The sequence below is a fragment of the Mya arenaria genome, chromosome 5 (assembly GCF_026914265.1).
Source record: "Mya arenaria isolate MELC-2E11 chromosome 5, ASM2691426v1".
In the NCBI taxonomy this organism is placed as follows: domain Eukaryota; kingdom Metazoa; phylum Mollusca; class Bivalvia; order Myida; family Myidae; genus Mya; species Mya arenaria.
This window is the reverse complement of record NC_069126.1, coordinates 64,009,699-64,025,944: the sequence shown is the minus strand read 5'-3', so window position 1 is coordinate 64,025,944 and position 16,246 is coordinate 64,009,699. Positions and strand designations below refer to the sequence as shown.

The following is a 16,246-nucleotide window of genomic DNA, read 5'->3' as shown; positions in this document are numbered from 1 at the left end:
ACAGAAACAAGGCCTGGTATGACACCGACGAAGAGTGAACCTTCCTAAGACCCAGATGCCGAACCAGGATGGAAGCACGCGAGCATTCCGAAGGCCGAGAAGAGAGCGACAAACATAGTGTATAGAAGCAAATTATTATTATTCACAGCAAAGAGATGCTGACGTTAGAGAGCTTCCAAAGGTGTAGATGACCTCGAGGCCAATCATATCGCACCGAGTGTAAAGACGGATGAGTAACCGTTAGCGACAAGTGTATAAATATATAGTACAATATTTGAACATTACATCACCTTAGTGCAAGAGCTCAATATCTGCTTCTACTTCTATATGAAGTTATTGAGTTATTGCACTGAGCTGACGATTTATTAATTGTGAACAGTTTTTTTTACAATAAAATGATATGTTTTGAACATATTCTTGAGTTAAAAGCTTTCGAATGATTAAAACTTCACTGGCTTTATTAACCAATTGAATTCGCTAAGTTAAGTTTGAAATTTGTAAACAATCGTACTTTCACTTTGCATGCTATCATCGTTGGAATTCCGGTTCTTTATTCCACTTATATTAGAGCGTCATAGTTTGGTATTGAGCCAAAATCAATTTTATAGAGGAATATACATTTTTTAATTCAGTGAACTCTTATATTGTCGTGATGTCTTATCTCATTCGGACTTGGATTTGTATAATTACACTAATTCACACAGGCAAGTAATTGTTTTAAATCTATGATTTAAATCATGTTTTACACTGGAGAATGATTATATAACCTAACTCCTCCAGCCCAATATTTTTCAATAAATTAATGTGGTGCGGTCGATCATTGAAATCTCTAGGAAACGCGACATCAGTTTGGAATATGTTTCAATGTTGTAACATGGAGCGTCACAGGATCAAAACGGACCAGCCAACAGTATTATTGTAAAATAAAACTATAAAGCATGTTTGATAAAAAGACAACCTTTCGAACAAACAATTGTATAACTGATTTAAGAAAAAACAAGAACATCAAGATACATAAAAAACAACAAAAACGAATGTCTTATACCATTATTACAAACCGTTGGACATATATATTGGGTATTGAATAACTTGTGCCCAAAGTCGTAAGCTAAGGTTTTTATAGCTTGGTTTACGATCCGTAGGGCCTGATTCATCAATGCTCAGGAAAAAAGAGTTCGGAGCTTGTTTTGCCTATTTTAAATATTCTGATATTTAATAATTTAGTAAATTTGAAAATTCAATGACAATTCATTACATATATCAATATGAGTGATACAATGTAGGAACTGTACGTTACCCAACTATCCAGTAATCACGACCGTATCATTGGGATATTACCCTCTTTTCTTCAATTAATATAATTTAGCTTTCAATTGAAATACTTTATAAAAAACAACAACAGTGTGTTATTATTGTATGTTTTAAAAATAACTAAGTATGAATTTTTTAAAAGAATACCTTAGTATTACAGCACTTGGGGACATATAGTTATCTGATCGCCTGTCCGTCCATCCGTCCGTCCCCACGGCTTTTGATCAAACGACCAAACTATGTTGTTCGTATTGAAATAAGTGTCAAGACACATGACAAGTGTACATAAATATACATTAATACACAGACGTGTTCTCATTCATTCTAGCAATCTTCTCAAAAGTGTGTTAGTTGCCAAAAGTCAACGATGTTTACAGAAAAATGCGGATACACGTTTGGATAAAATGGCTAACATGGTCAAACACTTTAAGACTAGTAACCTTACGTACATTTTTCCAAACCATGAACAAGAAAGGAAATCGTCATAAATGATAAATAATGTTCAAGAAACATAGCGTCCCCTTTTGATTTCAGAATCTCAATATTTAATTGTACTCAAATATACAAATGGTAAATAGACACGCTCTTAAGAATAATATTGCCGGTAGACCAAACCTCGCCCGTTCCTTAACTAGAACACGCAGGAGCCTACGGTCCTGAAACTTAGTTGGGATGTTGGTCATGACCTGTTGATTCCTAGCCCTCAACTGCAAATATGTTTAGAATTACAGATCAAAGGTTAAGGTCAACAGAAACTGACCGTAATTGAGGTCAGTAGACTAAAGGACACGGTGGCCAAATGTCATGGTCGTGGTGACCGTGAACACAAATAGCTTGTCTGATTGGTAATAGGGTATGTTTGGACCAACGCTCATCCAACTTAAAAGGGAGGTTTGTCACGACCAGCATATAAACCATATTGATTCTGACGTCAAAAGGCCGACCTTCACGGTCATAACAATCTTGAAAACAAATAACTTGTGTAATTGATAACTTGAGAATTATTGGGCCTACGGTTCTCGAAATTGATGGGGAGATTGCTCATGACCTGCAATGGTTGAAAGTTACGGTCGCGGTTACCTTGAGAAACATCATTGCCCTGGCCCGATTGCAAAGGAGATTGGTCATTATCAGCTGATCGATTTTGAGATTAGCAAGTTAAATGTCACGGTGTGGCAAACTTCAAAAAAATAAATAAAAAAATACGCGCGATTGGCAACAAGAGGATGATTGGGCAAAACCTTATATTTATTACAAACATCTCTTGTTTCTATTCTGTAAGGTATAGGAGTTGCATGTTGTCCTAATAACAGCAGTGTGTACACAGAAAATGGACAGAAAGAAATATTGAAATTCGAGGCTCCCATAAACCCCAAAACAGACTTCGCTATCTACCGAGTGGCCCGCTATGATGGCATAACACTCCTAGCAGTAAACTACCAATATGGGAAAGTGATAGGAGAACCTACCCTACAGAACTGCTCCCTGGCTACAAGCGCAAATTTTGCAATTGGGCTCCTACATATCGAGCTTAATCCGTTTGTTGAGGGCGACCAAGGAACATACAAACTGACGGAATTAAGTGAAACTACTACTGTCATACAATGTGTAACATTATACATCCTAGGTAGGGAAGCTTTTCTAACCTGTATGTGACATTATACATCCTAGGAAGGAGATCTTTTCTAACCTGTGTGCTATTATAAAGCAGCTTAAATAGGCAACTTTGTCAAAATACACTTTCCACTTTAAGTATTCATTTCATTGAATATGATAAACGATTTAACATTCAACTTCGTTACATAATTGCACCTTTTCCTTATTTTCTGGGCATATTCAGTTTTTGGTTGACAAACTAGTTTTCAAGAATGGACACACAGTTCTACCACTTCCTAGCGATGCATCAAATTTCCATTCATTTGAAGTTGCAATGCAATTCACAATATCGCCGTTATTCTCATTCAAAAGCTCCGATATTGTTAACGTTTTTTTCGCGATCTTGCGTCGAACGAGAATTGTCCACCAGGTTGAATGGCTGGACCACCGATCGTTCAAGCATATTGCATCGTTAGGGAGTGGTTTGAGGGCTGGGTCGTTGAAGAACTGGTACAAGCGAGTGTTAATTTTGAGTTCTCATTCTGATGAGCCGAAAGTCGAGAGTATAGGCCGTGTCGGTGTACCTGCGAACAGGTGATCAAACTATTTAATAGCTATATAAACACGACATTTATGTGTGTGTCCATTCTTGATAACTAGTATGACAAATTGAAAAATGTATACATGTTGCATCGTTAGGGAGTGGTTTCAAGGCTGAGTGGCTGATGAACTGGTACATTTTCGTATTCATTCTGAGTTTTCAAATATTAAAAATGAAAAAAAAATGTATCTCCCTTCTTACCTACTTTATATCTTTTGACACGAACAATAATTGTGTTCAATCCAAAAAAATGAATGCGCATTATTAGTATAAATATCGTGAAATTGAACCATTTGCCGATTGGGAACAATAAAACTGAATGTTGATAACACGTATACAGCTCATCGATCTATGTAGATTTACCCGTTTTAACAGTCAAGCATTGAGTCACAAAGATTTTTGTTCAATACCCTTATCTAAGTGTTTGTTTTGTGAATAGATAATGCATTCACTTTACGGCATGATATTTCTTATTTGACATGGTTTCTTTTAACCTTGATTTCAGCTAAGCCTTGGCCTCCTACAGATTTACACATTATCAGTACACCAGGCTTGGTAAACGCTAAATGGATAAAAGGCTTTAATGGAGGAAGTCTTCAGTCATTTCTACTGCAAATATCCTACGATGATATTTGGAAGAACCTGACGCAGGTGAATGAGAATGACAGGAATAATATGCTGAATGAAACCGTGTATCAAGTCTATATCACAAATGTAAAACCTGGCAAACACTCGGTGCGAGTTATTGCTTTCAACAAAGTTGGGTATGCAGACCCCGTGCTATTCACGGAAAACGATTCGGAACAGATCAACTTTCAAGGTAACGATGCACTCCGTAATTAAGATACATGTGTTATTATTATTTTGTAAATATTAGCAAACTAGTTTAAAATAGAATTCACACAATATCTCGGAGAATAGAAAATCTTTGCATGAAATGAAAATATAGTTTAGCAAAAAAGTTAAATATCATTGGTGTTTAATTCTATTTGATTTATCGTCTTCAGAAAGCACGAGCGAAGCTGGAAGACTGAACACTACTATTATGTCGCTGAGCGTTGTAGTTTCGATCATTATTCAGTATCTTGCACGTGATACAACGGAACCGTGATAACTCTGTGTCTTTGGAAAATTCCAATACGAGGAAGTTCCTTCCTTTTTCAGAACAACCAATTAACAATGATATTTTTAGTAATTTAGTATAGATATTACGCCCTCAGTCTGTGATATAATTAAATGTGATATTTTATATGTAACTATGATACATATTTGCACGAATAAAACTATCTAGCCATGTATATATTTATTCATTGTATATCTATTGAGCCTCAAACGTATGTTAAATTACTCATTCCAGAATATATATGCTAATATTCTTCTTTTTTTGCCGTTGTTGTTGACGCTGAAGGACTTCACAAATGAACAAAAGTAGAAATAAAATATATTGATGCGACCAGTATGACATACTGACAATCATTGTGTAGGGTTCATTGTTAAAGAAGAAAACGCCTGTACACGCTTATTTACTTACTTCAGAAATATTGACGTACCAATTAAACAAGCGATTAATCGTACATTGTACATCTAATAGTCATGTATCTAATCGATCTTCAATAACATAAACTGACATTATATTAATACCAATGTGCAATTTACTGAATACTTTCTTCCACCCGGCACTGACTCTTTTTAGTGAGTTACGTTCTGCCTTTAAATAATATATAAAGAGGATAATTGTTTGTTTCAGTGTTCACCGAGTGAGTAACAAAAGTTATATTTCACGAGTGACGCAGCCTAGACTGAGATATTCACTTTTGGTGTTCACGAGGTAAAATATATTGCGATCGTACACTACAGAGAAATATCAATTTTTGTTTCACTGATAATTTTCTATGACCACAGTAAAGCATAGTATTATAAAAGAACTTAATCGTTCAATGCTCACTTTCATTAACGTGAACATGACATGTTTATTGTGATGTCCACACTGCTGAAGCGTTCATATACCACTATTGCACAGGTTTTCACTATTGTAAACTTCAGATTTGATATAAACGTCTACCTACATCAACATTGTCAAATATTGAGGGCGATAAGACACTTGCCCATGTTTCTTGTTTTTTTTTTATTTTTGTGGATTATGTCTTTGGCGTTTATACTGTGCCATTAAACGGGATTCATTTTTAAACTTTGCTACTGGGCTTGTTTCTGTAGTTGTTGACATAAAATATTGAACGATTCTTTCTGTGTTATGTACTAGCATAGAGAATCAATAGTATTGAAACCTTTGATTGCCTTTTTTTTTCAAAAAAATGCTCTCCTGGGCTTAATCTAATGAACTGAAACTAAATTATGAATACTAAGTCTTGATGCGCACCCGCGAGGATCGATGCTTTTGTGTTTAATAACGTTTCAATAATTTAAATAATGTAATAAATGTTTATGCATTATTGTTTCGAGAATTCCTGTTAAATAAAACTGTTAATGAAATTCAGCTCTTGTCTTTATTTGAAGCATGTAATATAAGCACAAAGGACAAAGTTGGTGTACAAGACAATACAACGGCATAGCTTTGAAATGGAGTATATTTTAGAAGAATTATAACCATAACCATAAGAGTCGAAACCCAGTACTAAGTTGTCAGAAGATGGATAGGCTATTTTACATCAATCAAGAGAGACGTACCTACGCATACTTGATATACACAAAACTGGCTCGTGGTCAGCTATAACAGCGACCTGTAGGTAACCTTCCCTAGAACCAGATGTCGAGCCAGTATTGAAGCGCGGGAGCATACCGATTGTAAAGACATATACGTGGACAACAATGGCCGCTTTTGAGGGAATCAATTCTTTTTCTCACACTCAAGGTGACCTTAGGCCCTATTAACAGGGGAGAAATCACGCAGTGGCGGGGATAGAATACGAGGCGCTGCTTAATTACGACGTCTTGGTCGGCGGCAAGGAAGGGCCAGCTTTGTTAGGCAAGATTTATTTTGCCAAATGTGTGTGAGATGACAGATGAGAACGTCATAGTCGATAGCGCGAACTACCTGGTAGAGTCTTTCAGGGCGCGACATCAACCGTTTATGACTTTCACCCTCGTTGACGTCGACATTTACAATATGCAATGTAAGAATTCTTTAGTATACAAAAAGGATGGAAAAAGGTCTAAAACAATGATTCTTATGAAGGATACCAAGTTTAATTTAAAAGAAATGTGCAGAAAACACGGTATTGCTACCTTATGAGACCATAGTGGATTGCACTAAGTCTGTTAGCATTCATTCAATATATTTGCGTTTTCAGCTATTAAATAAACAGTTGTAATATTGTTAATAGTAATTAATATTTTCCATAAATGCATTATTTAGGAAGTAGTTGAGGGTGTATCACTCAAAATTTATGTCTTTTTTTACATGTTTATGTATTGAGTTTGAATAAGAGTGTCACTTTAATTGGTTGCGTTTCCCCGATGCCTCTTGCCAGTCAAATTCAATTTGATCCTTTGGTTTTTCTTAATTCATAGGATTAAAGGTCACTTCTGCACATGTTAAGATTACGTTAGAGTTTATTGCCGCGTCTTCAACACAACGATCAGTTTATGAAGTTGCATCCATTATTTATACAATAAAACTATAAGTCGATCGCTGTTAACGCACCAAGATCTTCTTAATGATACAAACTTGGGGTCATTATACGGATACGACGTTCTACATTGTCGTGGTTCAATGACAGTCAGACTGACGTCAAGAAGCTGATCACACATTTTGGATATTGTTATACAGTGTATAGTCACGTCACGTATCAAACTGTTATTATTTGCAGCGCATTTCTAAGAGCAGTGTCGGATTAAGGTTTCTTTGGAAATAATTCTTTTCAGGTGCAAGTAATCTGCCAATCACTGAGGTGTTTCCAAAGTTGTGTTGTTATACACCCGGGCATCTGAAACTAGTTATGTTGCAACATAATTTATCAAAGAAAACATATTATGTTATTTACAAATTCATTATTCTATTTTTGTCACTCAAGTTAATTGTCGATTTCAAATCACACTTTTTAATCATAAGCATGAGAATGGGTCATTATCTAGTTTACACGAAACGCAACTGTTAAAGCTATATATTCATAACATTCTGAACAACAGTTTCGTCGAACTGTTCTGAATTCTCACTTCATGACCTCAGCTCATGATCAACGTTACTACCCCTGAAAAGTGACAGCAGGCTTTTATAAAGTTTTTCATATAAATATTGATAGAGAAATCCACGTATGCCATGTTTTACATTTTTAAAACGAGTTATAAACAGGGTGAGGAATCACGTGACTTAAAGGGTTTTTGATATGAGTCACCACGGGTCACAACCAATGAAAATATTTCTAATACTATTTCCTGCTTCTATATGTGTGAAATATTTTAGATTTGCTTGTATTTTAATGATGCAATAAGTTAGTTTAAACATTTATTCATCAGCGTATGCACATATAACATAAATACAAACATATATTACATGTACAATCTAGAAAAGGATTAGAATGAAAGATGAATATATAAATATATCTTAAAAAGTTCCTCTCCAAACCTTAGCAGAAGTACATATTTAATGACGGACATTTGTACAGCTTACAATGTAGATGACACAATGATATTGATATTGTTGAATTAGATCAAGTGGTAGTGTTTAATGTGATTTGGCTTTATTAAATATTATTAAATATTTAAAGAAGTTTTTACAGACGACTTACATAGACTAGATAGAAGCTAAAATATAAACATTTTATGTGATTAACAATGCTATAGTAAGCTTAGTTTATTTTCTCTTATCAGATACAAAAGTCGTTATGTCTGTTTGAGAACAGAATGAAATTTGTAAAGAGGATAATATAGAAGAAAGAGGGTAGAGTGGTTGGTTTAAATGAATTACTTCCAGTGCCTATTATTCACTGAGACCTGAGTGGTAGTGCTGAATAACACCTGTAAACATTAGATTATTAGAAGTAGGATAGTATTATTGGCTATCAAATCTTTTTGTCATTTGAATAAAGAGGTGAACTGCATCGAACAGTGTCTTATTTTGTTCTTCTGTAAGGGCAGTGTCACCGTATAGTAAATTGCGAAGGGTTACGTCAGTCAAAGCCTCCAAAGAGACATGATATTATTATCTGTGTATGTGGTGGCCTATTATTGAAGTATTCATATATTTGTAATTTTGTATATATGATTCGATAGTAATGTTATGGGTTTTTTGTCGCCTTATGGTGGAGCTTTATGTTGCCCATTATTGGCGCTTTATGTCGCCCATTGTTGGCGCTTAATCGCGCCCAATGTTGGCGCTTTATGTCGCCGTTTGTTGGCGCTTTATGTCGCCTATTGTTGGCGTTGTATGTCGCGAATGGTTGGTGCTTTATTTCGTCTATTGTTGGCGCTTCATGTCGCCAATGGTTAGCGCGTCATATCGCCAATTGTTGGCAATTTCCTCGGAATCAGTTCTTATTTTCGTCACTTATTCATGGCTCTGGAATTTCCCCAAGTTTGGAGCTTCATGTCGCGCTTTCCTCGGAATCAGTTATGGTTGCGGCATATGTGTTGCCATATGTTTTGTTCTCATATTGTACTGATCGTTTGTATTTCTCATATATTTTTTATATCATGGCGTTGTCGCTTTTTATATCCAGTTTGGTTTCAAAACGAGTGTTTGTTTGTATTACAAAAAATACAGTCATTTGATCACTGCAAAATATTTGATCTCATACCCGTTGTATATATCTTGATCAGTCATTTGATCACTGCAAAATATTTGAACTCATACCCGTTGTTTATATCTTGAACAGTCATTTGATCACTGCAAAATATTTGAACTTATACCCGTTGTATATATCTTGAACAGTCATTTGATCACTGCAAAATATTTGAACTCATACCCGTTGTATATATCTTGAACAGTCATTTGATCACTGCAAAATATTTGAACTCATACCCGTTGTATATATCTTGAACAGTCATTTGATCACTGCAAAATATTTGAACTCATACCCGTTGTATATATCTTGAACAGTCATTTGATCACTGCAAAATATTTGAACTCATACCCGTTGTATATATCTTGATCAGTCATTTGATTATTGAGTTAGATATTCAGTGCCAACACTTATTTTTGTTTATTTTACCTTTCAAAACTAATTAACTCTAAACCTACGAAAGAGGATTGATGTTTACATATTATATTATCATTTATGGTTACAACAACGATTTACTTTGCACAAGTCTGACTAAATTATATATTTTTTATGTTTTTATACTGTCAAAAACTCGTGCGCATATGTTACTTTTTCTGTTTTTGTACCATATATTTCGTTTTTATGCAAATACATTTTAAACACATTTTTTTCGGCTGATCGTTCGTGTGCCTAATGTTGAGATAAGATTAAACATTTTATTATAGTTGTATATTATAATAATCTAAACTCAAATATTTAATCAAAATAATTAACTATAACAACTATAACAATATCAATACACATCACTGTTGAAATTTAAGAACACCGCTGCAAGCTCTATTTTACACACATTTAATATGCAGAATTGTTGTCTTAGTCAGGAAATCTTCGGAAATGTAAATCCCGTGTTTTTATGCATGTAATGCTTGTTTTGTGGGAAAAAAATGCAAATGGTAAATATGAATATAACACTCTTTAGCTTATTTCAAAAAACAAATACTTCTCTAAGAACAATTTCAATATGATACCCCCAACCCCCTCCTCGCCCCCCTGTTTTTTCACAAACACGTTTAGAAGTTAGGAATAAGAAAAATCCCGAATTGAACGTCTTTATTTCAGACTACACCCGGTATTGAAAATGTTAGTGAATTTTGTTCTGCCTTCGAATAATTTAAAGCAACTAAATCGTTCCATGCCGACTAACTATTATGTACATGTCATGTTTTGTGCTATTTCCTCACCGCTTATATATCCATGTCTTATCATTTTGTCCTCTTGAATATTCACTGTTGATCTATGTCGGGTTTATTTGTTTAGATTGATTATCTGAGCTATTTTCGTTGGTGAAGGTCTGGATTGGTTATGAATAATAAGGTGACTCATCATTCCGACACTGGTTTTATGTACATTCAAAAGTTTATGCTTTGTTATAGGCCTCCTTATGTGAATATATCATTTTCCGATAAAGTTGTTATTGTTTTTCTGTAAAAACAAATCGGCGGTCATAAAATCTGCCACTCAATTGTGCTTGGTACTGCCATATTTTGTCCGGGAAATGCAAACCAAATTATATTATCACTGTTATCATTCAACGGATACACTCCGCTATATCCTGTGTTGCGTGTTCATATTTATTGAGTGTAGTATTACTTGGAGTTATTTTTATAATATTGGCATATCGATTAAATATCTATATTTTTAGAAATTGATTTAGAAAGTTAGAATGCTATGATATCCTTATAATAAATAAATCGCAGATGAATTATTGAAGGGATTTTATTACTCTTTTTAATTCAGTGTATATATTGTTATGATGGCAAATCTCGTTCGTTTTTACCACTGGATTTGTATAATGACATTATTTCACACAGGCAAGTATTTGTTTAATTTATGACTTTACAATTAAGGTTAACACCATAGCATGATTTAACAACTTACTCCCATCCCCATATTTTGAAATAAATACGGTGGAGTTGTCAATCATTGATATTATAGTACAGTACATCGATACATATTTCACATCTATGAAATGCTTAAAACACGACAAGTCTATATTGTTCGTATTGAAACTAGTGTCATGAAAAATGACAAGTGAAAAGAACTATTAATTGTTACACAGGCATGCTCATAATAATTTCAGCAATCTTCTTAATGTCGTGTTATTTGCCAAAAGTCAACGATGTTTACAGAAATCTTCGGATACACGTTTTGGATAAAATGACCAACTTATTCAGATACTTTAAGGCTAGTAGCCTTGCGTACATTTTGCCAAACTTTGAACAAGAAAAGAAATCGTCATAAAATATGTTTAAGGAACATAGTGCCAAATTTTAACTCCAGAATCGCAAAATAAAATTTACCCAAATATGCAAATGGTAAACAGGCAAACTCCTTTTTAATTAAGAAGAATAGTGTCGGTAAGCCAAACCTTGCCCGTTACTTAACTAGAAAACGCAAAGACCTACAGTCCCGAGACTTGGTTCTGAGGTTTGTTATGACATGTATATCCCTTGTCCGTAACTGCAAAATATTTTAGTTCCACAAATAAAAGGTCATGGTAAACAGGTAGGTTGTTTTTTTACCAGAAACTGACCGTTATTGAGGTTAGTGGGCTAATAGTCAGGGTGACCTAAGGTCATGGTCATATTGACAATAGAGTATGTTTAGACCAACGCTCATCCAACTTGAAAGGGGGGTTGGTCACGACCCCATTACCCCTATTGATAGTGTGGTCAATTGGACAATTTTCACGGTGTTGGTGAACTTAAAAACAAATAGCTTTTGTGATTGATTACTGGAATATGCTTGGGCCTACGGTCCTCAAACTGGGATGGGGAGGTTGGTGATGACCTGCAAAAGTTGAAAGTCACGGTCGCAGTAACCTTGAACAGGGAAACATGACCAGAATGAAAAGGAGGTTGATCATTACCAACATATATTCCCAATCGATTTTGAGGTTAGCACGTTAAATGTCACAGTCGTGGTGAACTTAAAATTAAAGAAAATGTCCGGATTGCAACTAGAGGCAGATTGGGCTTCACGTTTAGTTATCCCACATACATTTATTGCGAAATAACAAATTAGCTATCATAAGAGGAGCGTATATTTTTTACAAACAACCGATTTTCTTTTGTTCACGTATAGGAGTTTCATCTTGCCCTAGTAACAGCAGTGTGTACACAGAAAATGGACAAACAAAAATATTGAAATTCGAGGCTCCCATAAAACAGGAAATAGACTTCGTTATCTACCGAGTGGCCCGCTATGATGGCATAACACTCCTAGCAGTAAACTACCAACATGGGAAAGTGATAGGAGAACCTACCTTACAAAACTGCTCCCTGGCTGCAAGCGCAAATATTCAAAATGGGCTGCTACATATCGAGCTTAATCCGGTTGTTGATGGCGACCAAGGAACATACAAACTGACGGAATTAAGTGAAACAACTACTGTAATACAATGTATGACATTATACATCCAAGGTAAGGTCACTTTTCTCACCTGTATGTGAACTAGCAGCTTAAAATAGACAATTGTGTAAAAAAATCTAAACTCTTTTCACTAACAAGTATTCATTGAATATGACAACCGTTTTAATATTTATCAGCGTTCCATAATTCCCCTTTTCCTTTTCTTTCTTCTTTTTTTTTGGGGGGGGGGGACATATACAGTTTTTAGCTTGACAAACCAGTTGTCAAAAAGGGATACACATATATGACGTATATATATAGCTTTTAAATAGTTTAGTGGAAAATGAAATAACGTTGATTTTCTCTTCGCAAGAACGCCGACATAGCCTTCACTCTTGGCTTCAGGCTAATCTTTTAAGAATTCAAAATTAACATTAACATGCACTAATTCTTCAACAACGCAGCCTTCAAGCCACTTCCTAACGATGCATCGAACGTTTTCCTCCGTTCTTAGTTGCAATGCAATTCACAACATCGCAATGATCTTCACACAAAAGCTCCAATATTGTTAGCGTTCTTCTCGACCTTGAGTTTAACGAGAAACTTCCAACAGGTTGAATGGTTGTGCCATTCATCGCCCAAGCATATTGCATCATTAAGGAGTTGTATGAGGGCTGAGTCATTAAAGAACTGGTTCATGTTCGTATTAACTTTGTGAGGTCTCGGTGCGAGTTATTGCCTTCAACTTAATTTGGTATGCAGATCCAGTTCTATTCACTGAAACAGATTTGGAACAGATCCACTTTTGAGGTAGCGATGCGCTCCATTATTAAAAAAAAACATGTATATTTATCATTTTGTAAACGTTATAAAACTACGGTTTTAGATAGAAGCAAAACAATATCTCGCAGAATAGAAAATCATGGTCTGAAATGAAAATATTGATTAGAAAAAAAAGTGTTATATCATTGCTGCTTTTTTTCTGTTTGATTTTTCTTCTTCAGAAAGCACGAGTGGAGCAGATAGTTTGAATAGTGCAGATATGTCGCTAAGATTTGCAGTTGCGGCGGTCATCATTCGGTATCTTTCACGTGATACAACGGAACCGTGATTATTCTGTGTCTTTGAAAAAATCCAAAACCAAACGAGGAAATTCCATCGTTTCTCTGTACAACCAACCATAATGGACTAGAGCACTAGTGTAGTTATGTTTGTGCTTATACGTTGGCATCATTTAATTGTGTTTAACTTTTAGGATTTTTTTAAAATAGAAAAGCCTTTAAACGACCGCCTGATTGGTGAAATAATGTAAACTGACTTTCTTTTATAACATAGGTACACTTTACTGAAGAAATTACTTCCACCGGCACTGACACATTTAAGTGTATTTTGATCTGCCTTTAAATAATTTAAAACAACTTAATCGTTCAATTCACACTTTCACTAACATGTACACGAGTTGTTTAGTATAATTGCCACTGGTGCGTTTACGGGTTTAACCATTGTCAACCTCCGAGTTTATATAAACGGCTACCTATATGAACATTGTAAAATTCGAAGGGCGATAAAAAAACTTGTCAATGTTATACGATACTTTCTGTGTTATGTACTAGTAGGGAGGATCAATAGTATTTAAACCTTGAATTGCTTTTTACTGTAAAAAACTGCTGTCCTGCTCACATGCACTAAATCTAAATTAATGATTACTAAGTATTAAAAGTAGAATCGCGCACCAGCGGGTATCGATACTGTTTGTGTTTTGTTGGGATGAGAGTCATTATGTGCACGCAAACTAGTTTAACCCCCCAAGTAATTTACATTTTACTAACCGTTCCAATGCGTTCCAATTCCTAACAATCCTTGATAAACATCCCTAGTTTTCTTTTTATATATAGTATATATGTTCTATGCTGTTTGTGGAGTTTTGTTCTGTTGTTTCATGTTTCTGGTTGATAATTGTTTGTTTTTCTATTCTATGTATTTGGCGTTGACCTTGTGCCATTATACGGGGTTGATGTATAAACTTTTGACTACAGTGCTTGTTTCTGAAGTTTTTCATATAAATATTGAATAACGTTTCGATTATTTTTGAACAATCACATACATGATCGTGCATTTTTGTTTTGAGTCTTTCCGTAAAATAAAACTGTTAACTTTATTCAGCACGTAAAATAAGCACAAAGGTCAGAATGGGTATAAAGGATAATACAACGGCAAAGATTTGAAATGGTGTATATTATACAAGATTTATAACGAGCCCCCATCATTTTGGTGTCGGACGTTGAATTGGAGAAGTACCTACGCATAATTGGTATACTCATTACTGACTGATGGCCATCTATAATAGCGACGAGGAGGTAACCTTCCCAAGAACCAGACGCCGAACCAGTATGGAAGCGCGCGAGCATTCAGATTGTATAGCCAGATGAGTGGTTAACAACACCGGTGTCAGTTCTTCTTCGCACACGCAAGGTGCCCTTAGGCCTCTGGTCAGGAGCGAAAGCTTGCAGTGGCGGATAAAGAATACGAGGCGCTGCTTCATTACGAAGTTATGGTCGGCGGCAAGGAAGGACCAGCTGTTGTTAGGTAATATATTATTTTTGCTCAATTGTGTGGAGAAATCGTGCCTGCGAAGAGGAAACCTTTAAAGGATAAGGAAAGAAGTGTTCGCTGAGGACTTCTATTTGCCAATACAGTCGGAAGCCATATCGTTGTCGAGAGGACAGATGAGGACGGCAAAGTCGATAGCGCAAACTATCTAGTGGAGATTATCCGGGCGCGATACCAACCGTTTATGACTTTTACCCTCGTCGATGTTAACGATATTAACAACATGCAATGCAAGATTCCTTAACCCATTTTCCATGGCAACAACTCATGAACAGGATGCAGAGATAGGTGTAGCTAAGAGTGTAGGGCGTGCTATAAGCGTCTTGACGCCGACTGAAATTGTCAAAAAATGTCAAATAAGAAAGCAACACGGGCTAGAAGGATATAGCCGAGCCATGCGAGCCATGCAACTCAGGTCCAGCCATCACAATAACGGCTTTTCGGTCAGAGGTAAGCATTGTTTAGGAACATATTTAGTCACTGGTAGTAGTAATAGAATGAGTTCTATAACTACTATGCGTGGCTGTGGTTGAAGTTGACCGCCAAAAAAGCGCGCAAAAATGCCCCCTAATTTAACGCACAATGAGATTATTGATTTAAGCCATACTCATATCGGTATGAATTCATGTTAACGCTTGTCAAATTCCTGTTATCTGATTTGCTGACACATATTCAGTGAGAAATATATATCTCTGTATCATTCGCACCTCAAAATTTAGATTATGTTCTATGTTCTATGTTTGATGTTCAATCTTGTTTTATTTCTCATCAGATATGTTTAAGATTTATATTTTTACCTTACCAATTTGAAATGATAACAATGTGCCATTATAGGTGTGCTACCTAGAGCAGTTTTCAATGACCGTTGTATTAACTCTTGTCATCATTTAACAAGTTCAATCTAACGTGACTTTGTAGTTTAATGTTTATCTGATTTTGGCGACAAAAGGGGGAAAATCCATAATCTGATTTTGTTCAACGCTCGCAAGAGTCGTTAATC

The 16,246-nt window shown here is 35.4% G+C and overlaps 2 protein-coding genes across 3 annotated transcripts; both read left to right on the top strand.

Moving 5' to 3' along the window:
- The first annotated feature begins 457 nt into the window (after window positions 1-457).
- LOC128235115 (uncharacterized) lies at window positions 458-4,806 on the top strand. 2 transcript variants are annotated; one of them, XM_052949853.1, is made up of 4 exons: window positions 458-704; window positions 2,600-2,938; window positions 4,014-4,328; window positions 4,516-4,806. In XM_052949853.1, the coding sequence occupies exons 1-4, from the start codon at window positions 653-655 to the stop codon at window positions 4,617-4,619; spliced, it is 810 nt and encodes a 269-aa protein (XP_052805813.1). In that variant the 5' UTR covers window positions 458-652; the 3' UTR covers window positions 4,620-4,806. The 2 variants fall into 2 exon arrangements, with proteins under 2 accessions (XP_052805813.1, XP_052805812.1); XM_052949852.1 differs by having other exon boundaries at window positions 460-704; window positions 2,594-2,938.
- A 6,062-nt stretch (window positions 4,807-10,868) lies between these two features.
- LOC128233844 (uncharacterized) lies at window positions 10,869-14,711 on the top strand. Its single transcript, XM_052947702.1, has 3 exons — window positions 10,869-11,096; window positions 12,370-12,708; window positions 13,641-14,711. The coding sequence occupies exons 1-3, from the start codon at window positions 11,036-11,038 to the stop codon at window positions 13,745-13,747; spliced, it is 507 nt and encodes a 168-aa protein (XP_052803662.1). The 5' UTR covers window positions 10,869-11,035; the 3' UTR covers window positions 13,748-14,711.
- The last annotated feature ends 1,535 nt before the right edge of the window (window positions 14,712-16,246 follow it).

Coding starts and splice junctions, on each gene's coding strand:
- LOC128235115 (XM_052949852.1), top strand. CDS start 653: ATGTCTTATCTCATTCGGACTTGGATTTGTATAATTACACTAATTCAC. Junction 2,939..4,013: donor TGTAACATTATACATCCTAG/GTAGGGAAGCTT, acceptor CCTTGATTTCAG/CTAAGCCTTGGCCTCCTACA. Junction 4,329..4,515: donor GGAACAGATCAACTTTCAAG/GTAACGATGCAC, acceptor TATCGTCTTCAG/AAAGCACGAGCGAAGCTGGA.
- LOC128233844 (XM_052947702.1), top strand. CDS start 11,036: ATGATGGCAAATCTCGTTCGTTTTTACCACTGGATTTGTATAATGACA. Junction 11,097..12,369: donor AATGACATTATTTCACACAG/GCAAGTATTTGT, acceptor GTTCACGTATAG/GAGTTTCATCTTGCCCTAGT. Junction 12,709..13,640: donor TATGACATTATACATCCAAG/GTAAGGTCACTT, acceptor TTTCTTCTTCAG/AAAGCACGAGTGGAGCAGAT.